This window comes from Rhinichthys klamathensis, unplaced genomic scaffold (genome assembly GCF_029890125.1).
Source record: "Rhinichthys klamathensis goyatoka isolate OS25496 unplaced genomic scaffold, OSU_Roscu_1.1 h1tg000404l_1, whole genome shotgun sequence".
Taxonomy (NCBI): domain Eukaryota; kingdom Metazoa; phylum Chordata; class Actinopteri; order Cypriniformes; family Leuciscidae; genus Rhinichthys; species Rhinichthys klamathensis.
In genome coordinates this window covers 1402169-1428977 of record NW_026606905.1, presented here as the reverse complement: position 1 = coordinate 1428977, position 26809 = coordinate 1402169, and the positions used below count along the sequence as shown (strand labels likewise).

General features: G+C 39.8%; 1 protein-coding gene across 2 annotated transcripts in view; it reads left to right on the top strand.

Moving 5' to 3' along the window:
- Positions 1-26809, top strand: part of gnal (guanine nucleotide binding protein (G protein), alpha activating activity polypeptide, olfactory type) — a 200119-nt gene that overhangs the window by 116210 nt on the left and 57100 nt on the right. For both annotated transcript variants that reach the window (XM_056234747.1, XM_056234746.1), the window contains exons 6-7: positions 15151-15205; positions 15283-15356. In XM_056234747.1, coding sequence (XP_056090722.1) covers positions 15151-15205; positions 15283-15356 — 129 coding nt within the window. The remainder of the gene's footprint in view (positions 1-15150; positions 15206-15282; positions 15357-26809) is intronic.

Sequence of the window (26809 nt, the reverse complement as noted above, 5' to 3'; positions counted from 1 at the left end):
ATTCCCAGAACACCACACAGCACCGTCATCGGCTGACAGCTGACAGTCTGAGTCTCCACTGTTGCTTAGTTACCAATGATAGCGCGCGCGCACTCGACAATCGCCTACTGTGGACTTCGACCGAAAACAGGAAGAAAATGGGGTATGTGAGCTGGCTGAATAAACATCATTTTTATTCATATCTTTCACATTTACTGGAGTCAGATTCACCGTGTTCACTCACATGGCTGTGCACTTGTAATGCCACATTAGGGTTGTTAAGAGGCTAAAAGCAGGTTTAAAACTTTTCCCGTTTAAGTCAACAGGGTGCAAATTTTAAAAATAGGATAACACGGTGTAGGCAACACCGGTTTTTGTCGTTGTTATCTGTACTGACAGCACTCCAAATTTACAAAAAATGAGCTCAATGTTAAAATTGACCGGAGTTTTCCTTTAACGTTTGAACAACGTTACTATGGGAGTGAACGGAGTTGTCAGAACGCTTAACCCTCTGATGGTCTTCGGGGTCTATTGGACCCCAAATGACTTTTGCTCAAATTAAAAAAAATGTTCTCTTTGTCCAAATGGTTTGAAACTTTCTACGGCTCTCAACACTTTCTAGATCTACAAAAAAAAAAAAAAAAAATTATGATATCTGTTTTTATGTTGGCGTGACAAAAATAGTCACACTCGTGGTCTTCGGGGTCTATTGGACCCCGCAATCAAAATAGACAAAATAACATCATCAAAATCAGAAACAACGTAGAACACATAGACAGAAATGACAGAAATAAAGTGGCACACTTCCAACAATGCAAAAAACATCCACAATCCAAAATTATCATGCTCACCACAGGCGCACACACACACACAAACACACACATAAAGAGGAATACATTTATACAGGAATACATACAGACTATAAAAACTGTTCTCTTATCATTTGTAAAATAAAATAATCTAAAATGCAGAACCACCAGAAAAATAAATTGGTAACACTTAGACGCATTGAAAATGTGCGCACACACACATACACACACACACACACACGCACACAGACACACAAACACACACACACAGGAATACATTTGTAAGGCTATAAAAAGTCTTATAATTTGTCAAATAAAATCATACAAAATGAAGAACCACCACAAAAATAAATTGGTGACACTGTACACATAAAAATAAAAATAAAATGTACACACACACACACAACAACAACAACAACAGTGAAGTGCCAAACCTGCTCCAACCCTGTCTGCAGAAGTCATGCGGTTTACCATTCATAGTGTTTTTTCAGAACAAAAAATGCTAAATTGACAAAAAATATATTATTTTTGTTATAATTGTGATTTTATAATATTTAGATATGAATCCAACTGAATCCAACTTTAGAAACTATATATTTCAGTAATTCAAATAGCAAATAGCATATAATGGAGCTCTATAGCCATCTAGTGGTTAAAGTGATTTATTACAAATTTTAACCTGTATTTTCCAAAAAATGGGCAAAAATCTTACATTAAACCTTGTAAAATTATCCATGGTATCCCCAGGAATGAAAGTTAGAAATCTGGGTCTTTTGTAAAGTTTATTTAACATAAAATGCTGTTTTTTTGTAAAAATCCTATTTAATTAAATATTTATTTATTTATTTATAGAAATTAAAAAAAAAATCACAAATTCTCCAAAAACTGCACAACTGTTGAGTAAAAACATTAATAAACAGAGTAAAATTATATTTGTTAAAAAAAAAATATATTGTTCAGTTACAAAATTAAATGTTGTTGTCTGGGGTCCAATAGACCCCGAAGACCACGAGTGTGACTTTTTTTTGAAGACCATCAGAGGGTTAATAAAGTTTGACTTTATCTGACTGTTTTGTTGACATTTGTTGACATCTAGTGGATGCATAACGCAAACCCAGTCAAACGTTTGACTGCAGTATCTTATGCGCCTTATAATCCGGTGCGCCCTATATATGAAAAATGTTCTAAAATAGGTCATTCATTGAAGGTGCGCCTTATAATCCGGTGCGCCGTATAGTGCCGAAAATACGGTAGTAGAAATAATAAGAACTGAAGGAAACAATAGAACCCATCTCCACAAGGTACATAACAGATGTTTATTTCTCTTTCTATCCAAGTCTGCAATGGTGGCACATTATTTTTAACTTCTCAAATCATCTCAGGTTACGCATGTACCTAAGCCTAACAGTCAGAACCTCTATTGGCAGCCCTGAAGAGTGGAGGCCTCAACAAGAGGCCTACGACACGAACTCCAGGGCAGTACCGAGAAATCACAGAAAGGAGCTAAACTCAGTCTGGCCCGTGAAGCTCCGCAGAGTGGATACGATAACTCTCATAACGAGAGGAGGCCTAGCAACATCCACTAAGGTCAGTAGCTAAGGAGCCTCCCAGTGAGCCTAACGACCTAGCATACTACCTTACTGCCAAGCTACGCTCTAGGAGCAGAGGCCTCAGTATTGATAACTCTCAAAAGGAGAGGAAGCCTGCAACACTTAACGCTCAGGACATTTTGCAATGAGGCTCACAGAGGCCTACCACTCACAATGCTATCCTAGCGGAGCTCTGAAGAGCAGAGGCCCCAGTAAATAACTCTCAGCGAGAGGTCTAATGACGCTCGCGGCAACCAAGGAGGCTCACAGAAAGCCTAACAACTTGGCATGCATATGCCGAGCTATGTGGACGGAGGCCTCACCATGACTCTAAAAGTGCCTACTATGTCCTACACCTAGGACAGTTATCAAGGAGGCTTACAGAGAGCCTAACTACTTGACATCACTATCCAGGCGGAGCGGAGGCCTCTAAAAAAGGAACGCTAAGCGAGAGGAGACCTGGCAACACTCCATAAAAGAGGCCGTAGCCAAGGAGGCTTAGAGGGAGCCTAACTTATTATTTCCCCTTGGGGATTAATAAAGTATTACTGAACTAAACTGAACAACTCCGCGCTGCTGCCTGATCAAGCTCTGAGGACGGAGGCCTCAGCATAATGACTCTGAAGTGAGACCTAACTATGTCCTACACCCAGGACAGATATAATGGAGGGTCAAAGAGAGCCTAACTACTTGATATCGCCATCTAGGCTGAGCTCTGAGGAGCGGAGGCCTCTATAACTCGACTCTCTATAGCGAGAGGAAGCCTGACAACACTATCTGAACGGCCTACTACGTCCTACACTCAGGACAGCTGTCAAGAAGGCTCACAGAGAGCCCAAATACTTGATATCACTATCCGGGCGGAGCTCTAGGGAGTGGAAGCCTCTATAAAGCAACTATCTAAATCTAAAGCGAGAGGAGGCCCTACTATGCTCGGATGAGCGCAGAAACTAAGGAAGCTCACAGGGGCCTACAACTAAGTCCCTGGCTGAGCTTGCAGTTGTAGGTGGAGCTCAGGCTCAACAGAAAGCTCAAAGAATAGTGGAGACCTAAACTAGCTCCCATTCCAGGGTCTGCTACTCAATACCGCTGCCTTCCAAGTTCTAAGAACGAAACCTCAACAGCTCTCGAAGCGAGGGGAGGCTTACCCACGTTCACACTAAGACAGCCCCAAGGAGGCTCACAGAGAGCCTACGACTCATAAGGTGAGTGGAGCAGAGTCTGACACCATGTTCTAACCAGCCTCTGTGCCAAACTGTCTGTAGGGCAGATGATTAATGCTCTGCGACAAAACACATCATGGGTTCAGCTTCACATTACAACTATAATAATAATAATAATAAACAACTTAGACTTATATAGCGCCTTTTAGGCATGTGCCGGTATCAAATTTTCATGCTGCGGTTAATTGATTGAGCTTTTATCACGGTATACGGTATTATCACGATGTTTTAATTGCTCAAGAGAAACAGATGGATTGTGGGTATCTAAAAAAACAACAACTTGCATCACAATGTGTAATTGTGATTTTCAAAACATATGGTAACTAAACAGAATTTTATTAAGTTTAGTGACAACATGTTACAATGTTTACGTGGTACAATGACTGGTAGGCTACTGTTTGTATTATTCAATTAAATTCTTGGATTTGATTTCAATCTTAATTCAATATTGACTCATTTGGATAAATATTAGGTAGGCTACAGTCTGCATGTTAATTTTTCTCAAGAAAAAAATATATCTCACATAATGCTGTAAACATACAGAGAGAAATTAAATATAATGCAGTTTTCATTATAATAACAATTATGTAATGACAAGTAAACATATAATAAATATGTAATATAGTGCACTTATTTAGCAAAATACTCCTCGCTATTTTTTCTATTCAACTAATGTGCTGGTCATTAACTGGCTTTCCTGAGGTAAATGTAACGTTCTGTGACATAATTGTTCTCCTGCAGTTCTCTTACGAGAGGTTCTCTCGTATTGCGTAAGCTAGCTTACGCTACGGGAAAGATTCATCTTTTCTGAGAAATTGAAGCCAAAAAATCTGGGAGACTGAGGAAGCCGGCCGTCTTCGCCACCTTCAGCCGACCTGCAAGCTAGCGCCATCCGACGACGTATCCTTTACAATTGTATTTTGTTTGTGTACCTTCACAAAAGAGCAGCGAGCGTCTTTTTTAAGATGCCTCGCACACCTGCGGCTCATGCCGCGTCCCTCTCAGCGCCAGAGCCCGCCTTCTTCTGCGCTCTCTGCCTGGGACTGGAACACGCAGAGCTTTCTCTCGCCGACGGCGGATGTTTCCTCTGCAAATGGGCTTCTGTTGTCGACCCTGCGGGCTCGACTCGAAGCGTTACGCCGCCTCCCCCTCTCACCGCCTACGAGCGCTGAATGGGGGACGAGCCGCTTACAGCTGTGCCAACCGCGGCTAGCTTTCTTTACTTTACAAGAGAGCTAGCCCGGCCCCATGCATACGCATCACCGGCAAGTGGGTTTATAGTGCGTTAGTTCCGTCGAGGCCGAACTAGTCGCTGCTATCACACCCTCTTATCTGCTCGCGCTATTAAGCCTGTGTCTTCCCCCTAGCTCAGTGGTGGAACACAAAGCTTTTCGCGCCAGAGATCCGCGTTCGATTCCGGCTCTCGCAGATAATCTTTATTCAGCTCTGAGCTCGCGCCCAGCTCTCTTACGTGACAGAAAGCGGCCGCGCTCTCCCGCGCTCATGAGAAACGTTCTCATTTCCGAGCATAAAGCTGGACAAATGGGTTATAGTGTGTTAGTTCCGCTGAGGCCGAACCTGTTACTGCTATCACGCCCTCTTATCTGCTCGCGCTACTGTGCTTGTGTCATTACCCCTGTGGCTCAGTGGTGTATCACAAAGCTTTTCGCGCCAGAGACCCGCGTTCGATTCCGGCTCTCGCAGATAATTTTTATGCCGCGCGCATCACAAGTCCAGCCTCTGCAGGCTAAAAATAGTCTCGTGCCCGCTTGCAGCGCTCACGTTTCTAACACGCACTTGCACGCGACGCGCGTCACAAGTGCAGCCGATTTCAGGCTATATATATATCCCGCTGCAGGCCGCTCACGTGACCAGCCTCAGCTGAGAAAAGGACGGCTATTTCTCGCCATGGCCGAACCGCCATCAAAGTTTCGCCCTCTGTCAGTCCCCGTTCACATGGCTACTGCAGCAGTGTACACCGCCATCAACAAGCCGGTCTCTTTTCCCGCTTGCATGTGCACAAACGCCGTTTTCACCGCGACCCAGAGAAATCTAAAAAAGTGCATAAAAGCCTCTTGTGTAGAAAATGTGCCCACAACACTGTGTTCACTCATACACAAAGCACTGCATGTGCACAAACACCGTTTTCACGGCGACCCAGAGATATCTCAAAAAGAGCATAAAAACCTCTTGTGTAGAAAATGTGCCCACAACACTGTGTTCACTCATACACAAAGCACTGCATGTGCACAAACACCGTTTTCACGGTGACCCAGAGATATCTCAAAAAGAGCATAAAAGCCTCTTGTGTAGAAAATGTGCCCACGACACTGTGTTCACTCATACACAAAAGCACTGCAGCTCCCGTGTCTCACACAGAGTCCACTCTCATAAAGCGGTTCCAACCCGCTCGAGTTTCAGAGTGCATAAGCGCGCCCACGAGCCCGTGTGCGCGTCCCACCTCTGCTTACTCGGTGACACGGCCCATAAACTCCTCTCCGAGTGTAAGTCCCGCTGTTATAAACACTATGAGCGCGCTCACGCAGCCCGCTATGTGCAGCGACGGGAACCATGTAGCCATTCACCCTCTAGCGTTACGCTTCAAAGCGTGGGAAGCTATTCCGGGAATTTCCCAGTGGGTGCTAAACACAATAAAGTTAGGCTATCGCTTACAGTTTCACCGCCGCCCTCCACGTTTTCGAGCGCGGCTAGAAACTATTGTGAACCCAGAAGCAGTGACGCTGCTCCGTTCAGAGATAGCAAAGCTATTGTGCAAAAGGGCTATAGAGAGAGTTCCTCTGTCTATGAGCGAGTCGGGGTTTTACGGCCGTTATTTTCTGCTTCCCAAGAAAGACGGCGGCCTCAGACCAATCTTAGACCTCAGATTTCTGAACAAAGTTCTCATGAAGAGACCGTTCAAAATGCTCACTATCAGAAAACTCCTCGCGCATGTGCGCCAGGGGGACTGGTTCATTTCACTAGATCTGAAAGATGCTTACTTTCAGATTCAGATAAATCCCCCTCACAGGCCATTCTTACGTTTCGCCTTCGAAGGCCAGGTTTATCAATACACCGTCCTTCCGTTCGGCCTATCCCTAGCACCCGGTACGTTCACGAAGTGCATGGATGCGGCGCTCTCCCCCCTGCGGAGTCAGGGGCTGCGAATACTGAACTATTTGGACGACTGGCTGATTTTGGCACAATCACAGAGAGAGCTACTGTCTCATCGTACAGTTCTCCTCGACCATCTGAAAGCTTTGGGCCTCTCTGTCAACTGGACAAAGAGCGCACTACAACCCAGTCAGACCATCTCCTTCTTGGGTATAGAGCTAGACTCGGTCACGATGACGGCTCGTCTGTCAACACAGCGCGCGCGCCGTGTTCAGCGTCTCGCCGCATCTTTTCAGATGAACAGACTCACACCTCTGAAAACTTGTCAGAAGGCGTTGGGTTACATGGCCTCAGCCTCCGCGGTGCTCCAGGTGGGGTTACTGCGCATGCGCCCGCTTCAGCTCTGGTTGAAGAGCCGTGTGTCTCACCGTGCGTGGACCACGGGCCGCCAGCTGATAAAAGTAACGCAGACCTGTATCACAGCTCTGCAGCCATGGACTGTGGCAGAATGGTTTCAGCGGGGCGTTTCCATGGGGACCTTTTCTCGCCGAAAAGTCATCTCGACAGACGCATCCAACTCGGGTTGGGGTGCGGTCTGCGAGGGCTCACCGGCCTTCGGCCACTGGTCAGCTCAGGAGAGCCTCTTCCACAAACTGTTTGGAGATGCTGGCGGTCGAGAACGCGCTCACGCGTTTTCTTCCGCGCATTCACGGTCACCACGTGCTGATCCGTTCGGACAATATAGCCGTGGTCTCCTATCTAAACCGTCAGGGCGGAGTCAGATCCAAGAATCTCTTCCGGCTGACAGAACGCATCTTAGTTTGGTCTCAGTGTCACCTGCTCTCGCTCAGAGCGACGCACGTGCCGGGCCATCTGAACGACGGTCCAGACAGTCTGTCCAGGAACCCCATTCCCCCCGGGGAATGGTCCATGCACACTCTTACAGTCCAAAAGCTGTGGCGAATATTCGGCAGAGCAGAGGTGGACCTCTTCGCCTCAGAAGAGAACACCCACTGCCCAATATTTTTCTCAAAGAGCGAGGACGCGCTAGCCCAGACCTGGCCCAGCCGCCCGCTTTATGCATTCCCTCCGGTTTCTCTGCTACCACAGGTGCTTCAGAGAATCAGGGAAACACGCCACTCGGTGCTCCTCATAGCCCCGTGTTGGGAGGGTCAGACTTGGTTTCCGGAGCTCACTCAGCTGTCACAGACAGCCCCGTGGCCCATTCCAGTCAGAGCAGATCTCCTCTCCCAAGCTCGCGGCACGATCTGGCATCCCCACCCAGAGCGCTGGGCGCTACAGGCGTGGGTGATCAACAACTACCTGTTGCTTTGCCAGAGGGAGTGTTAAACACGATCATGCAGGCTAGAGCGGCTTCTACTAGAAGGCTCTAAATGGTCTGTGTTCTCTAAATGTTATCCGCTTCCTCAGGGGAGCTAGAAGGATTAACCCCCCACGCTCCCCTTCGGTGCCGATTTGGGACCTTTCCATAGTTCTCGAAGCTATGAAAGCTCCCCCATTCGAACCGCTAAACATGGTGGACCTCAAATACCTTTCGCTCAAAACAGTTTTTCTGCTCGCGTCAGTAAAACGTGTGGGAGACCTTCACGCGCTGTCCATTAGCGCTTCCTGTCTCGAGTTTGGGCCCAATGACTCCTTAGTCGTTCTCAAACCTAGACATGGTTATGTCCCAAAAGCGATTGGTACCCCGTTCAGGGCACAAGTTATTTCCCTATCGGCTCTGCCTGCATCCGATAGCGATTCTGACTCTAATCTCCTGTGTCCGGTCAGGGCCCTGAGATTATACATTACTCGCACTGCTCCGGTCAGACGATCCGAGCAGCTTTTTGTTTCGTTCGGTGGGCGCACCAAAGGGTCGGCCGCCTCGAAACAGACTCTATCCAAATGGATAGTTGATGCCATTGCAGCCGCATACGCATCAAAAGACCTGCCATGCCCTCTGGGCATCAGGGCTCATTCCACTAGAGGCATGGCCTCATCGTGGGCATGGTCCAGCGGAATTTCCATTCATGACATTTGTGTGGCAGCGGGATGGGCTTCCCCCTCCACCTTTGTCAGATTTTATAATCTGGAAGTTCCCGCCTTGCAGGCTAAACTACTAGCAGTCTAGTATGTTACAGCTCTTCTGGTTGAGCTGCACTATAGGGAGTTATTCACACAGACCGGTTTCGCTCTGTCCCTCTCTATCATGTGCTTATGTACTACACAATCTCCGGCCCGCTCTGCTGGCCTTTGTCACATGTACATATATTTATTCCCACTCATAAGGGTTCCCTGGGGTCTCCCCTGGGACTCATAGTGGATGCTTAGCACGCACGGCGTTGACCAGGTGTTCCCGTAGCGTAAGCTAGCTTACGCAATACGAGAGAACCTCTCGTAAGAGAACGAATCGGTTACCTAACGTAACCTCGGTTCTCTCTAGATGAGGGAACGAGTATTGCGTTCCTGGCCGTGCTTGTGCTACTAGCGTTCTCGCTTCATTCTATGAAAACCAGAGTTTACAGCCTAGGACGCCAGTAATATACTCTCTGACCACGCCCGTTTCGGCGGGCTCTGACGTAATGAGAGCATGTCAGACTCTCATTGGCCGAGAGTTCATTCGCGTCTCCTCATAGGCTTAAGCAGTTCTCTGTGAGCGAACCAATGAGCTGCTAGCTAGCCCGCTCATGGTCTTCTGCAGCTGAACTGCGTTGACAATGGATACAAAATTATAGGATAATTTTTTGGCTTCAATTTCTCAGAAAAGATGAATCTTTCCCGTAGCGTAAGCTAGCTTACGCAATACTCGTTCCCTCATCTAGAGAGAACCGAGGTTACGTTAGGTAACCGATCCGTTTTATTGACCTCTTTCCGTGTTTGAAAAAGACTGATCGATATTATGTATGAGGCATATACCTTTCGGTAAGTTGTACTGTATCTTTAAATAAAAAGTAACAGATGATCGATTTGATTTTATTTATTTTTTTCATATCAAAAGTAACCTCAGGGGTCAAAGGACTGAGTGAAAAGAAATGTTTTGAGAGGCATTTTGAACATGGGCAGGGATGGGGCAGAGGGGACGTGGAGGGGTAGACTGTTCTGAGAGCACTCAGTTTTCTGCCCACCTCGGCTGCAGCAGGTCCTGAACCGCGGGGCACAGATGCCTGTCCCGATTCCCTTGAGAAAAGGGACAAACGAAACAAAGTTTCCTCAGAGGAAAATGCTCGCAATGCACACATACAGCCCCCTCAAAGACTGAGCAGACATGCTCCTCACCCATATATATAACGTATGTGTCATGAGGTGTCACAAAACGCTGACACGGATGAACACACATTCTAAAATTCGCAGTGCTAGTGCTGGCCATATTATAAACTTGCCTGTTTAGATCGCATGTTCAAACACAGTCACCTGAAGACAATAAAAGGATGACGTATTGCACAGGTGCTGTTTTATACTCTCGATCTCACCTGTAGTGACGTCATAGGCTGCCGCCTGCCAATGTCAAGTTCATTATTGTGTTTAGATTTCCACTTCAGACACCGGTCACGCCCAAGGCATTCCCCATAGCGACCCCTAGGGGACGCAGCACGAGTTCCCTTTTGAAAGGGAACCATTTTTAGCCTGTCTACTACTCAAACACTCTAAAATAAAATAATCTGCTGACTACTGAAGCAGGCACTAATAACTAGGGATGACCCTATCCGATCCACGTCATCGGTATCGTGCCAATACTGTCCCAGAACGCTAGATCGGAGATCGGAGGGGAGAAAAAAAATATGATCCGATACCTATCCAGCAATGCTTGAATATTAGCATTTCCCTTGCTGCGACATCCAGTTAAGCGGTGCAGCCTGCAGATTGGGCGGTTTCCCGGGTGGATAAAAATTGGGCTGGTTTCGGATCAGTTCGGCGGGTTTTTGTAGCCGAAACACCGGCACTTCAGATCCTTCTTTCGGCGACCCTCTGTTGAGCAGGCAGCAGACTCACTCACTCACTCACTCACTCACTCACTCACTCACTCACTCACTCACTCACTCACTCACTCACTCACTCACTCACTCACTCACTCACTCACTCACTCACTCACTCACTCACTCACTCACTCACTCACTCACTCACTCACTCACTCACTCACTCACTCACTCACTCACTCACTCACTCACTCACTCACTCACTCACTCACTCACTCACTCACTCACTCACTCACTCACTCACTCACTCACTCACTCACTCACTCACTCACTCACTCACTCACTCACTCACTCACTCACTCACTCACTCACTCACTCACTCACTCACTCACTCACTCACTCACTCACTCACTCACTCACTCACTCACTCACTCACTCACTCACTCACTCACTCACTCACTCACTCACTCACTCACTCACTCACTCACTCACTCACTCACTCACTCACTCACTCACTCACTCACTCCCGGGTTTGGCCTTAGAAAACCAGTAAAATCGATTTTTTTTTTCATATTAATTTGTAAATATTTTAAATGTTTAATAAAGGGGCAGAAAGTCATAAACAAACATCTGAAAATACGTCAATATTTATTTTTTTGCGCAGCATTTGGTGTGTACAGTTCAAATTCCAATTTTGGTGTTCAACTTTGCGTTTTAAAAATACAACAACTGTTCATTTTTCGTTTTACGGGTTAAAAAGGAAAAACGAATGGAGGCAAAAGTACACGGTTCAATGGGTTTTTTTAAAGCTTGTTAATGATTAACTTTAAACCTGTTGGTAGCTTTAAGTACTGAAGTAGCATACCTGTATTTTTATTTATTTATTTATTTATTTATTTTTTGTAGTGTTTGAATAAAGGGTGGCAGTCTTTCATAATCAACTGTTGTTGTGGACTATATACTAGTATACTATATACTAGTAAGTATTCTCCAAAAAAGTGTTCTCCATTTGAGTGAGATATTTTTAGGTGGCTAATTGAGCAAAGTGCTGCCATTATATTTTATTAGTATTAGTTCAAGAATAAAATAAAAATCTCAGATTGATATCGGTATCGGCAAATAGCCAAAGCTGCGGCATCGGTATCGGAAGTGAAAAAGTGGTATTGGGACATCCCTACTAATAACCTACTAATAAAAGTTTTATTTCAGACACTTTAGTGGACTTTTCAGGCAAGTACCCCTTTAGAGCATGACTGTTCATCTGTCATGGACTACTGTTAGACAACCAGTCCTACAGCTATTTTTAGTGAGTGTGAGTGTGAGTGTGAGTGTGAGTGTGAGTGTGAGTGTGAGTGTGAGTGTGAGTGTGAGTGTGAGTGTGAGTGTGAGTGTGAGTGTGAGTGTGAGAGAGAGAGAGAGAGAGAGAGAGAGAGAGAGAGAGAGAGAGAGAGAGAGAGAGAGAGAGAGAGAGAGAGAGATATGCAGAGGTGCATGTCTTCATGTGTTTAGTAGAGCTGTCAGGATTTAAAATGGTCTTGTCTCTCCTCACATAAACTCTGTGGTCTGCCAGGAAAGAGTGAGACCGAGAGAGAGAGAGGGTGAGACAGGAAGACAGGATAGACACTCAAGATGTCGGTGTGACTGATGCTGTCAGTCTGTGTGCATATTGATGTGTGATCACCAGCTGCATTACTGCTGTGAATCTGTGTCTAGCGATCCGTTCACATGGCAGCTGGAACAGGGCAGTGTGTAAATGTGTATTTACTGAAGAAGATAACAGTGCATGAACGGCTGCAAAAGAATTGTAACACTTATTGTTTGTTGTCTGCTGTACTTGAGAATCAACAAACAGTGCTGGGCATTGCAATGTTAAATTTAGTGTCTAATTAAATTTATGAAAAATGACCAATCACAATTAAACAGGCAAATATTGCAGTGATATCAGATGTAGGTTTTGATTGCGGAACATTCTGTTAATGTACATACATTGGGAGATCTTATGAAAGTAAAAAGTAAAAAGTTTACACAAATCAGAAAAGGCACACTTACAGTAAGACTGAAATCTATAAAAACTTTGAATTGCGTGTTAAGCAGTTAATATTGAGTTATTCTTATTCATAACAAACATGCCTAAGTTAAATGAAGTTCTACACGTCAGATGGTGTTCAGCACTCCTCTCCTTCAGTCAGCAAACACAGGGCTGAGGTCTTTTTTATGTTGTCTACACTGATTATAGTCGTTTGTTCTTTTTCTTTTAGAATTAAGCTATACGTTTCAAGAGGTTGTACTATATTGTAACATTGCAGCATGAACCTATATTGTTAAAACAGTCACAGCTAATGGGCACAACTTAATTTTATTAAGCTGCTATGCTAACAAATAAAAAAAAATTGCGAAGGGTGCTGTGCAGTGAATTGTGACATGGTCATTTCCTCTATTGGTCACATGCAAATTTGCAGTTTAGGGTTCACCTAATCTCGCATAGCCAGACTTTTGTCTAACAATTTAAGGTCTAGGCTCTATAGCCACTGCAAGACAGCCCACTTAGTCAGGAAGAGGCCACCTGACGGCCATGTAAAATGGCAATCACAGTTTTGTTTTGTTTAGGGGCGGGTACAATAACAGACCAGCATGCTGGTACAGACTATCAGTTCTTTCATGTTTGTCTGCATATACCACAGATATTCCCTAAATTGCTACACACAAGGAGAGACCATAACACAGTTTTTAGTTTTTTATTTGTGCATTAATCTTTTTGTACATGCTGTGAAGGGGCAGATGAATTTGACATCAGTAATGGTGAAAAAAATCAGTCATGACTCATGCTGCCAAAGTCGCTTTGAATGATTTTTGTGATCTGATTATGTGTCCATCTAAGTATTTGTCCATCCAACTTTTCCAGCCCTGGAAACCACAATTTATATATCCCAATATATTCTGTAGATACCTTATTTTTGTCTTTATCTGCGTGTATTTTGTATGTAGGCCGCTCCATTTAAAGTGGCCATTCAAAAGGTGGAAATATCGATTGACACTTCCCCTTCAGCATAAAGGGGCCACCCTTTTATTAAAGGTCAGCTCAACTCCACTGTGCTGCTGTAGTGAATCAGGTCAACTACCGGTAAAAGACATTGATAATATGCTTTAAATTGTTCATGCATTCATATATGTATTGAGCATGAATTCATAAATATGTGCTGTCTGGCGGATAATGTTAGCCCAAAATGACTTTATTCTTTGACCCCCATACAGATACAGCAAGATGTGCATTTCAAAAACAGGTTATTTTGTAGCGGTATACGGTATCTAACAACTTGCAGTGCTCACCTCATAACCTTTACAGTTGCAAAAGATATGTAAATATATGTAGTTGTCAGGTCAAAAATTTAAGGCACGGAAGCAGGGCTGAAGTGATCTGTGCTAGAGCTCCACCTGGAGGCCAACACTGACACAGCACAAGACAATAAAACTTTAGAAAATGAAAAAATCATTTAAAATTCATGTTTTAGGTAGTTAGTGCAGAAAGTGTAGCATTTGTGACTAATTGTTTGGTGTAATATATATATATACACACATCTGTATCTCACGCGCTTAATCAAATTCATTAGTAATACGATAAACACACACACACACGTTTGTTTCACTATAAATGTATTACTTTATAAATTACATTTATTTATTTTTTCCATTTCTGTCAATGGAGTTCGGGTTCCTTGCCACTGTCGCCTTTTGGCTTGCTTAGTTGGGGACACTTAATTTTCAGCAATATTATTAACTTGAATGCACTCACACTATTGGATTAGAACTGAACTGAGCTGAGCTGATGACATCACTTTTGCCTCCAGAGCTGCTTATAGATGAATTGAACTCATTTCATAATTGATGAACTACACAGTTGAACCAAACAATCAACACTAAACTGATTTCAGCTAAATAACAACTGTTTACTACTGTCTTTTTAGAGCTGCTTTGAAACAAACTGTATTGTATAAAGTGATATATAATTGACTATATATTGATTTTATTTCAGGTTAATGATATTTAATCTATCGCCAAACCCTGCCCATTACAGAAACATGTGCAAAACACTAGATTTAAATGAAAACTCTGTATTTTTACATTTTAAAATAATAATAATAATAATAATTTAGTATGATGTATTATCTGTTTTCTCATGTAAAATAAACACGCAAATAATATGTCCTCACGGTCAAAAAAAAAAATGGTATTACTAACCTTGTGGTGACATTTGGTCCTCACTACATAGGGTTTACTAGGTTTACTAAACACACACACACACACACACACACGTCTTTTCATATCCAGTCAATCAGAGCAGTGCTTGTGAACCCAGTATAAATGACATAAAATGAATTTCATGATAAACTCCAACCCCAAACCCCATTCAAAAAAAAAAAAAAGTTTTAATATCAATCATATTATATAGTGGATTATTATAATTGTGTTTATTATTGTAAACCATTGTGTGGTGTATAATGTTAATTTGTCTTGTACCTATTTTCAGCTTCCTGGACAGAATTGAGTCTGTACGACAGAGTGACTACACACCGACAGACCAGGTGAGGGCACTGTCACACTGGATTTTTTTATTATTAGTGTTTAGTGTCAGTGAACAGAGTTTGTGCATTTCTTTCAGGATTTGCTACGGTGCCGTGTTTTGACTTCAGGGATTTTTGAAACTCGATTTCAAGTAGACAAAGTCAACTTTCAGTAAGTCAACATTTTGATATTATATGTTTAAATATATTTACAATAAACTATTTTAATGTACAGTGGGCTGTAAAAGAAAATATTTAGTAATTCAGTTTTAGGACTATAAAAAAATAATAAACAAATGAATATATGTAGTATGATTCTGCCATTCCTAGATCAAATCAAAGTAAATTTGTGACAATGACCTTGTAAACTCCTTACAGTACAAAAAGGCATATTTTTTGAAAATTCTCAAATCGTGCTGGAAAACATGGATCAGCATGGATTTTGTTCATGTCTGCTCAAGTTCTGTAGTCATTCAAGCAAAAGGGGCAAATATCAAAATACTAGATTTTTCAAATCCATGTTACTTTTCAGCCTGACATTTCAATTATATTTTTATGATAATGTAATTTGTAAAAAAAAAAAAAAAAAAAAAGTAGTTGCTGAATACTGAAAATTACAGTATTTAAGTTAAAATATTAATAATATTAGATCTGTAATCCATTCTTTGATCGGAGTTAAACTTTTTAATCATGAGCTGCCACCAAAGATGTCTTTAGAGAAAGTTAATGAATCTACAGTTACAAGAGTGAAAACGCTTTCTGAGGTTTTTTAACATTAACCCTCTGGGGACCAGAGTGTTTTTGGGGCCCTTGGGATGTTTTGACATGCACTGACATTTGTGCTTTTTTCAGTTATTTATAAACATGTTAATGGCAAAGGTGTAAATTCACTCTATATAGCACAAACTTGGCTACCATGATATCTGAGCAACATGTATGTACATGTTTGTATTTTTAATAGAATAATGTTTATGCGTGGTTATTGAAAAAAATAAAAATGAAAGTTGCTGAAATAAGACCACAAAACACATATTGATTATTTCTTCACAAGACTTTTGAAAATTGTATCACATAGCCTAGAATATTTGCTCCAAAACTATGTGAGAATCATCCTGACTACTCATTCAGATAAGTCAATAAAGTCTTTTACATTTTTAATGACGTGTTTTGTTTGAGAAAGCTTTATGCAGGAGGCGTGATCTCTCATTAATACGTGTGGCATTCCACACCTGAGAAAGACAAAGACCCTCCCCATAATGGCCCTATTAGGTGCTATCAGGCCCTATCATAGCCTTGCACAAAGAATGAGGAGATTTAAAAAAGAATGGCTTTTAGATTGTTTGGATTTATATAAGGAAAATACAGGGTGCATACGTCTGGACACTTCTATCACACACCCTTCACCATATAGACATGGTTTTATTTCAGTTCAAAGTTAGAGTTGGAAACATCTTGAAAAGAAAATTGTCTTTCTCCATAAATGTCTTAATTTGATCATACATATTTCAAAGTTGAGGATTCATTATTTTGATATAGCTTGAACAAACACTATAACATCTTAGTTGATTAGTTTATTGACAAAACATACTATATATTTAACATATGAGCAGAAACTCCTAAAAAAAAGCTTATTTGATGTCTATTTTAGAGTAAAAACTTTATCCAAAACGAGTCAACGAAATGTTGTCTGTTATTTAGTCTGTAACAGTGTGTATCTGTGCGTTCATTCATTCATTCACACACACACACAAACATGATTCACATTTTTAAACAGTATGCTATTTTTCCGTTTACAGACACTACGTTATTCTATATCGCGATTAGAACAAAGCACTTGCAAAAAACACTTACTTCTCAGCTGAATCTGTTCATCCTCAAAGTGAAAATAAACCCAGTGGTAAATGTCCCAGGATTGTTCCTCATATAGCCGCGCAAGACGACAGTAGATTAATCTGACTAAAAAATAATGTGTGTTTTCAGAGTTTATGGGCGTTAACGCGTCTCAATGTGTTGCTTCACATATTTGCGTTTGAATAGCGCGTGCTCTCCGTGGGCGTGTCACATTACCAGAGATAATCAGCTCGAGAACGATAATGAGACGGGCTGACACGTCTCTCTTTTTATATAGATGACATAAACGGAGAATATTAATTTTAGTTTTGAATCGGATCATTTAAAAGTACAAACTCAAATGATTTAAAAGATATATTGCTTATGGCTGGGTGAATAGTACTGTATTAGCTGAGTTGTGTTGAAGATTAGAGACGTGCTCCAGAAAAAAAGTTCACGGTGACTGAGAGGCAGAACGCACACCCTGTTTATTTTCTTTATTTTACAAAAGCACAATATTTCATTTCGATTGTATGTGGGCACATAAAAAAGTAGACATTTACCAGATTATTTTTTCATATTTCTTAACTCTATATGAACAGAAATGATGGTAGTACTTTAAGTCTATTTTTCTGCTATGTGAAAAAAAACGAGCATTAATATTAGTTCCCCTAGCCTGTATTTGGTCCCCTCGTGTCTAGAATTTTCAATCGGTGTAAACCGAGCTTTGGCTATTTTTCTCTTCTCTGCAGCTCAGACGCGCTGATCTTGAATCTCCTCGTTATGACGTCATAACGAGGAAAGGTTACCTCCCCTTTCTCTGCTTTGCCCGCCCGGAGAATTTGGCCCGCCCATGAGAAAACGAGCTAGGAACAGGAAATACGAACGCGCCGGCGCGATTTTAGTTTTTCCTAGAGAAATAGCTTTGAGATTTGAGTTTTTCCTCGAGAGATATCATGGCTTGCAAATGAGCGAAGCATGGCAGTTGATCAGTGTTCGGATGTACAAATGAACACAAAAGTATTTTTTAGTTCCTTCATCCGAGCCTCTGAAGAAACAATGGGTTAACTTTATTTTCTCTGGAAATGCGCCGACACAACTTCCCAAAGTTTTGTATGGTCCAAACATTTCACCGACGACTGTTTCCTCAACTCGATGAACGTCTGAAAATAAATCGATCGAGCTACCAAGCAACAATTTCTGATGTGTAGCCTAATTGTTCAAGTTCAGACAGGTCAGTTAATCTTTGTCTCAAAATCGTTCAATACTGTTTATGCATCAGTAAGTCAAGCCAGTGACTAAAATATCAACTTCACATCGTTTCTTTTAGTAGGATGAAAATAATCTTATTTAAATTCTGAACAAATTATACAGAAAGCGATCAAAGAACAACCTTTCCACACAGCGCGAGTTTATCTGGACAACTCGTTATGAAATCAATGACGCACGTTACACTGCTCAACGAAGCTCTTACTGTATGTACATCATCGTGTTTGCATTGGTGAAAGCATTAGAGAGAGTGCAGAAACTGCGTTGCAATGATAAGATCTTGATTCTCGCGATCAACAGACTGTCATCTGCTTGCTCAATGCTCATCACGGCAACATTTTATGTGATGGGAATAGATCTAAATACTTTAAATACTTCTCACGATTCGTTAATTTCGATAGCTGTAATAGTAAAAACGTATAATAGCTGTAGTAAAAGTATTCGAGAGAGTTTCACATGTAATACATAGCTATTTCATATGCAAGCATGTCAGCCAATCACAGCAGTGGCTGGCTACACTGAATCCCACAGCAGACACGCCCCTTCAAACAGAGCGTTCAAATCAGAGGCTAAAATCAGGCTAGGAAAAATGCCTTTTATTTCTAAATTATGACTGTTTTGATCTAAAAAAAACATACTAACATTATAAGGGCAACCCAGGAAACATTATAAAATAATAAAATAACCCCATGTCAGTCTAGGATCTTAATTTTTGGTGACTTATTTGATCAAACCATCTCAGAAAAAAGTCAGCGAACCAGTTGGAAGATAAACTCAGAAATCACAAATATATTTGTTATGATCTCATGATAAAACATTGAGTAAATATTACCGCAAGGGAAGAATACCAAGAGGGTTGCATATAGAAAAAGCTCCTACAATTGGTCAAGATGATGAGTTTTTTTAAAAGATGGAGTGAGATTCTCAGCCATTGTTCTTTGGATTTGATGCTTTTGATCATTGAGTTTTCAACTAAAGAACTGGCTGTTATTGAGAACTCTCTCAACGAATGTGAAAAATAAATTGAAGCCACTTATGATCAGAGTAAGCTGGAAGAGTTGCAAAAGAAAATTCAACACGAACTGGATGAATTTCACAGCAGGTAAACTTAACTTACAACCACTGTCCACAATAGTGGCATGCAGGTATATATATATATATATGAACAACAGGAGGGGCCCACCAACTATTAACTTAACGCTGCTAAATAATATCTTGGTATGTTTCCCAGTGTGTAGCCACAAACAAAGACAAGAATTAACTTTGTATACCTTTATGTAAATTGAAGGTGTTAGGAAAACCAGAAGAAATAAACAGAACAGTACATTTATATGAAAATGAATTGAAATAAAACCAATCTAGCGTATGTAAGCAGTATACACACAGATGGTCTGTAAAGTAAGGCTTAATCAATAGAAAACGAATGACAATAAAATAAAAAAATAGAGTGATTCTTTGGGTATGGAATCATTACAATGAAAATTTAAGTAGTCAATGTTTATGATGATGTCCAAGTCCCGTTGATGATGAATCAAAAAACCCACTCACACAAAAATAGAAAATACCCCGTCAAGTGCTCTTCCAATATTCCAAGAAAAAACAGATAGCCCACAGACACATCCTTGTACTTGGGATATTTGATAATCCACAAGGTAATGCAGTGAGAACAATCCATTGGGTAGAAACCACTTGATGTCCATATCAGTAGAGCCTTAGCAACTCATACTGATTCAACACCCCAAAATTTAAGGTAACATTTAAAGAGTCCATCTACAAAAAAATAAAATAAATCTGGCATTAGCTAGAGAGCCCACCCATAAATTATATACATCAAGTGAAAACAAATGCACAACATAAGGAGAAACAAAACTTACATGATTGAACTGGAAACAATGTTTATCAATCAGGACTCCAATGAGTGTTGCTGGAGGTGCTAGAATAAAACCATGCTTCCCTCTTCCAAACAAACTGACTTTTTCTTCTTCTTCTTCTCCTTCTTCTGTGAATTTTATTGGCAGTTTGCAATCTATGTGCATTACCGCCATCTACAGGAATAAGGTGTGATCACATTGGGACATGAAATTACCCCCCATTTTTTTTTGATGAAAGTAGAATAATTGACATATTAAATTAAAATCCTTTTCTGGACCATTATCTACGGATGTACGGTTGAGTTTTTTAAGATGTTTAAACCCAAGAGTACATTCACTTCTTAAACAACTAATCCTTCTGTAAACATCTGGTTGATGATGATGTGAATAAATTGTTAAACAAGGAAAACTGACACTACTCCTTTTTTAAAATTAAAATACAATATTAAAATTATGCCAATCTCTTTATGGAGAGATTATGTTTAACATAACAATACTTTTTTAGGAAATGTAAAGATGTGGTGGTTACGTAATATTGACAATTGTTTCCTTATTTGGACATGGATAAAAAAAGAACTACTGGAATTCGTAAACTAAATTCTAGACTAGATTCTAAATATGATTAATTTGCTAGATGTGCTAATTGTAAAAGAAAATAACAACTTCAAAACTACAGTTTTTCAGAAACCTACAGATAGAAACAATTATTATAACAATTACTATCATCCTCTTTCACTAAAAAAAGGGTCTGCCGTTTAGACAATTTCATAGATTACACAGAATCTGTGATTCCTTGGAGAGTTTTAAAGAACAATCTCATATAGTGTTTAATCAGTTTAAAACTTTAAATCCACATTATTGGCTTCAATCAGCATATAACAAAGCTAAAGAATTAAATATGCAACAATTATTGAATCAAGTTTAGGAGACAAAGAAAATCACAAATAAATTCTAATGAAGTATAATTAGTATTAACCTCTTAACCTGTTAAGCTTCAAGCCCACTTTTGAAAAATCCCCAGAAATGACATACCCAAACTAAAACAGATGCAGTTCATGAACCCTTTGCACTAAAAGCACAAGTATGATCTCATTTGAAAGCTGACACCTGGTTGTTTATTGTAAATGTAGAATTAATTATTGTCATAATGAAAAAAACAATTTTAAATAGCTTCAAAGTTTTGTAAAGTTATTAGAAATTTATTTTTATGAAACATCTTCATGAAAATAAAATTGAAGTTGGCCCTGGAGCAATCTAGAAATGCACTGCAGCTAAAGCCACATGTCTGACCATTTTATATTTAAAATCTGAAAATGATAAGTATAAAGCTCTGTATTTAATTAAATGTTTTTCAAGATCATGTCAAATTACTTTATTTTGATTAGACTCTATTAGCAAACTGATGTTTAGTCATCTTCTGAGTCATCTATTCAGTCTATTGTCTCTATTGTTTTGTGGTGCCCCATTCAGTCTCAGTCTCCCCTGCACACATTTACACCTCTCCAGACTGGTTATTATGGCTCTAAATATGCATTTCTTTTGTCTGCATTATAGCTACTAACGACTGGCTATTTTCAAACCCTAATTTCTTTTATCAAAGTTCTCACTAAATATTTGAAACTGGTATCAAATGCACTGAAACATTTCAGTAAGCATTCCTATTTAGAAAAAAATCATAAAACAATAACTGCTGTTAGCAGGTGCACCTGGGCTAGCTAGCATGTTAGCTTAGCACACCATCAATACACGACCATTTATGAGATTAAAACTATGTTTGCGCTCCAAACTCACTATATAACGCAAGTCGAGTGTTTTAAATAATCTTCTGTGATCTAACTTGGTTTCAGATTAAAAAAAAAATCAGACAGAAAATGTATTATTTAGTGTTCTGAACGATGATGAAATCTATATCGATTAGCATTACATTATAAATATAATCTATTATTATGAAATACCTGGCATGGCTTGAAGAACACAGGTAACTCAAATATCATTGCAATCATGTTTATTGTCTTCAAAACATCTTTATCTGCATGTTACAGCGATCTCTGTACTTTCTGTATCACTCAGTGACGTCCTGGAATGTCACATGACTATGGGTCTTCTTCATGATCCATATATGGACTTTTATTGGACATAATAGCGCCCCCATGCTATTGGTATGAATGGAAAACACAGCACATCTCAGTAAGAAGCGATCATTATGATTACATCGACGCATTTGGGTATAAATTCAATAAATATTATTCCTGTCTATAGAAATATGATGTGAATCTATGAGAATATATCAATATTTCTCCACATCTGCACATTGTTGAGCTAAAAGCCCTCAGGGACGTTGTTTTGTGAATCGCTGTCATGACGACAGCACGGAGTGTTTTTTATGAATGGACCAGCTGACGCTCATAATTCATATTAAAGGTATCGACTCATTTTTTTCATTTCATAACTCCTGACACAAATTAAGACATAACTGTCACTATAAGTTTCTCAGAATACAATAGTAGTCAAATACTGAATCTTGAGTCTTATATCTTTTTAATGATGTATAGTTTGTCAAGGTATAACATTAAATCTGATAGTATATTTGAACTAAATAAATAAAAAAACGCTTCAGTGCGCCGACGCTCTGGACAAGGTTAAAGGTATTCTAGGTAGGATTTTTATAAAAAAAACTCTTTTCCAAATTTGTTTAAACTTTCTGTATATATCAATGCATAATTAAAATGTAAGTACTCTGAAAAAGAAAGTATAAAAATCGAGTGTCTGTAGACCTCTCACGACTGTTTTAAAGACAGCTCATTATTTCCATCACTCCACCCCCTCCCTTCTGGGCTCCTTCCAAAGTCACGCCCCCAAAACACATGAACTCGCGACTCCGACCGCTGAGCTGAAGACGCATTATTTACCTGAGACGAGCGGAGAGGAAGGAGTGCAGTGCATGTTGTGACATCATGTCAGAATCACATGTAATAAAAAAAATCTAACTTTATCATTATGAAGATAAACAAATAAGATGTATTTTTGTACTCACTATCAAGCTAGCATATTGATATTGGTAAAGTTTAAAATATATATTTATTGATTCGCTAACGAGCTAGTTATCTATAAGGCAAAGCTAAAAACAGGTTGCATGATACACGTTTTTCCATTGCCATCATTTACACTGTGATGAAGATGAATTTCGTGTAAGATTCATAACATATATGGTGTTCTGCATGTAAGAGTTTCCATGATGAAAGCATTGTTGACTCTGATGAGGACTATCTGATAATCACTCTCCAGAGACAAGTACCGCATCGTCAGCTCGAGGACAGATAAATCGTTGTTTATCCAAAGACTTTTTGTTCATTACCTTTTCTAGTAACGTTACTGTCTTCCTTTTTTTGGCTGGTTTGCCTTCGCGAACTGCATATGTGAATTTTGATTGGTCTTTCTCTGCCATTGTTTTGCTATTCCTAGGTTCCGTGCCTCTTGAATTCCTCAAATCAAACGGGTACGCGCAAGTGGGCAGGTCCTGTGTGGCAAAAGGGTGGTTGCCATGGTTGCGAGAGAGTGACAGTCACCTAAGCAAATCCTTTGTTTCGTCCCGGATGGAAATAATGAGCTGTGTTTAGTGCAGATTAAACGGTCTAGAGTCACTCGATTTTTATACTCTTTTTATCAGAGTACTTACATTTTAATTATGCATTGATATAAATAGAAAGTTTAAACAAATTTGGAAAAAAGTTTTTTTTTATAAAATTCCTACCTACAATACCTTTAAGTATAATATCAAATTAAGGATATTATAAAGAAATATTGGAATATTCTTTTGACTGATCCTTCATTAAGAGATTTCTTTAAACACTCTCCTTTATTTATTCACAAAAGATCAGGTAACATTGCAAATAAACTGGTAAAATCTGATATAGGCACAGAAAAGAAACCAACCTTTATAAGAGGTTGATTTCCATGTAGAAACTGTGCAAGCTTACATGCTCTAAGACACGTAATCTACACGTTAAAATGCCCTTGTCCATTATTTTACATCTGAAAAACGACACATCCATTAAAAACTTGTTGAAGCGAACATAAATTTGCCATCAGGAGATGGGATGTCAATTCACCAGTTGCCAGAGTGTAATCATGATAAAACAGTTAACTTGTATAGGCATTGAAAAAGTAACAAATTCCAGAATAGGTTGGAAATGTAGAAGAAAAAAAACTTTTACAATGAGGAGCATACTCGATATATCGGTTAAAATCCTTTGGGTCTTAGCGAAGACTTCAACCTCTTGTGTTTTCTGTTGGTTTTTTTTTTATATAAATTTATTGTTGCACTGAGACTAACTTCAACCGCAATGAGAGTGGATGACGATATTGATTAATGAACAGCAGTTGTTGCCTGATGTGTCAGACTGTCTTCCATTTGTTTTTTTATGTAGTTTTATTTTCAGTTATGATACATGAAACAAAAAATATATACATAACATAACAATTGACATTTTTCTTTTACAAAATCAGACTACATAACAACCCCCCCTCCCACCCAAAAAAAAAACCACGCAATTCAGACCTCACTTATTTCGCTACACTAATCATATAAAATCTAAAATGTAAGGAATGTGATTGCAATTAATTTGCAATAAGAGAAGGTAAATGCTCCAAAAAAGATCCCCAAATTTTTCCAAAAGTTTTCGGTGAAGTTTTCCTAACATTGAAAAGGATTTTCTCAGGGGTGCAATATGAAATGAGTTCATTGATCCATTGTTTTCTTGATGGAGAATGAGTCGATTTCCAGTTCACTAATATACATTTTTTCCCCGCAGTTCCTGCCAATAGTGTGAAATACTTTTTATGATGAGAGGAATTTAATAAATCAGTATCCCCTAATATCCAAATCCTAGGATCATTACTAATTGGGATACCTATAACCTTTGAAGAAATATCAATTATATATTCCCAAAAGTCATTCAAAATAGGACAATTCCAAAGCATGTGGAGTAAATCGCCTTCAGCCCTCTTACACCTTTGACATTTTGCAGGTATGTCCGTATTAAACATGTGAAGTTTCTGAGGAGTATAATATGTTCGATGCAGAATATTAAATTGGATTTGTCTATGTTTGGTAGATATTAAAATAGTCTGCATTCTTTCCATAACACATTCCCACTCCACCAGATCATATGCACAGTCAAGATCTCTTTCCCACCTCTGCTTCAAGATTACGTTGTCAAATGGTTTAAAGTTATTTGTTAATGTGCTGTATCCTACAGAAGCAATACCTTTTGGGGAGGACACAATCTTGTTAAACATAACATTTTCAAATGGCGACAGTGTTGGAATTTTAGGAAATGTCTGGGGGGTGATCTCTTTGACCCAATGCCTAACTTGCAAATATTTGAAGAAATTATGTTTGGGGATTTTATATTTCTGGGATAGCAATTCAAAGCTCATTAAAGGGTTATTGGCATACAAGTCGTCCAGTGTCTTTAAACCTTTACTCGCCCATGTTTTTAGGGTTTTCACAAAGGGGTGAATGTGTAAGTGGAGCAATACTAAGGCTGCATAGATTATGCGATTCCATCCATGCAGAAAAAGTATGAAGTATTAACGGGTTTTTAGTTAATTTAGACAAACATCTTTTTGACCCCAAAAAAGGAATTACCTTTAGTGGGATGGAACCCATCTCCCACTGTTCTATCACTGTCCAGTTAGTATCAACCTTATCGGGATGTAACCAGACCCATATAGGCCGAAACTGCGAAGTTAGGTATTAGTGTCTAAAATTGGGAAGGTTTAGCCCACCTTTCTTATACGGTGCTTGAAGTTTAAGAAGTTTGACTCTAGGGTTTTTGCCTTTCCACAGAAAGCCAGAAAGCGCTTTATCTAGTTCCTTAAAATAAGACTTAGGGATATTCAAGGGGAGACACTGAAATGCATACATATATGTAGGTAAAATTACCATTTTTATAACATTGACTCTGCCAATTAATGATAAGGGTAATTCTTTCCATTTTAGCATATCATCTTTCACTCTTTCCAGAAGTATGGAGTAATTTTTTTTGAACATGTCGACATGTGTTAAATCAATCTGAATACCTAAATATTTAAACCCATTAGTGCACAGTGTTAGTGGTGTAATCATATATTTTAACTCATCTGGTATATTGATAGGAAATGCTTCACTCTTGTCATAATTCAATTTATAGCCAGATATATCACTGTATTCCTCAAAAACACGTAGCAAGGGGGGAATAGAGAATTGTGGATTGGTCAGGTATATCAACAGGTCATCAGCATAAAGGGATAATTTGTGTTCATTAGAACCAATTTTAATTCCCTTTATTACCGTATGGGACCTTATTGCGATAGCGAGAGGTTCAACAGCCAAGGCAAATAATAAGGGAGATATAGGACAGCCTTGCCTACAACCTCTAGATAATGCAAAGGTGCTTGACATAATACCATTGGTGTATATTTGTGCTTTAGGGGAATCAAAAATAGCTTTTAAATATCCAATGAACTTAGAACCAAAGCCCATAGTTTCTATGGTTGCAAAAACCATAGAAGTTTTGAGCAATATCAATTATATGTAATAGCTGTCACGACACACACGGGAGATAGACAGCAGATCCAAGTGCAGTAAGGATGTTTTAATGGGTAATCCGTA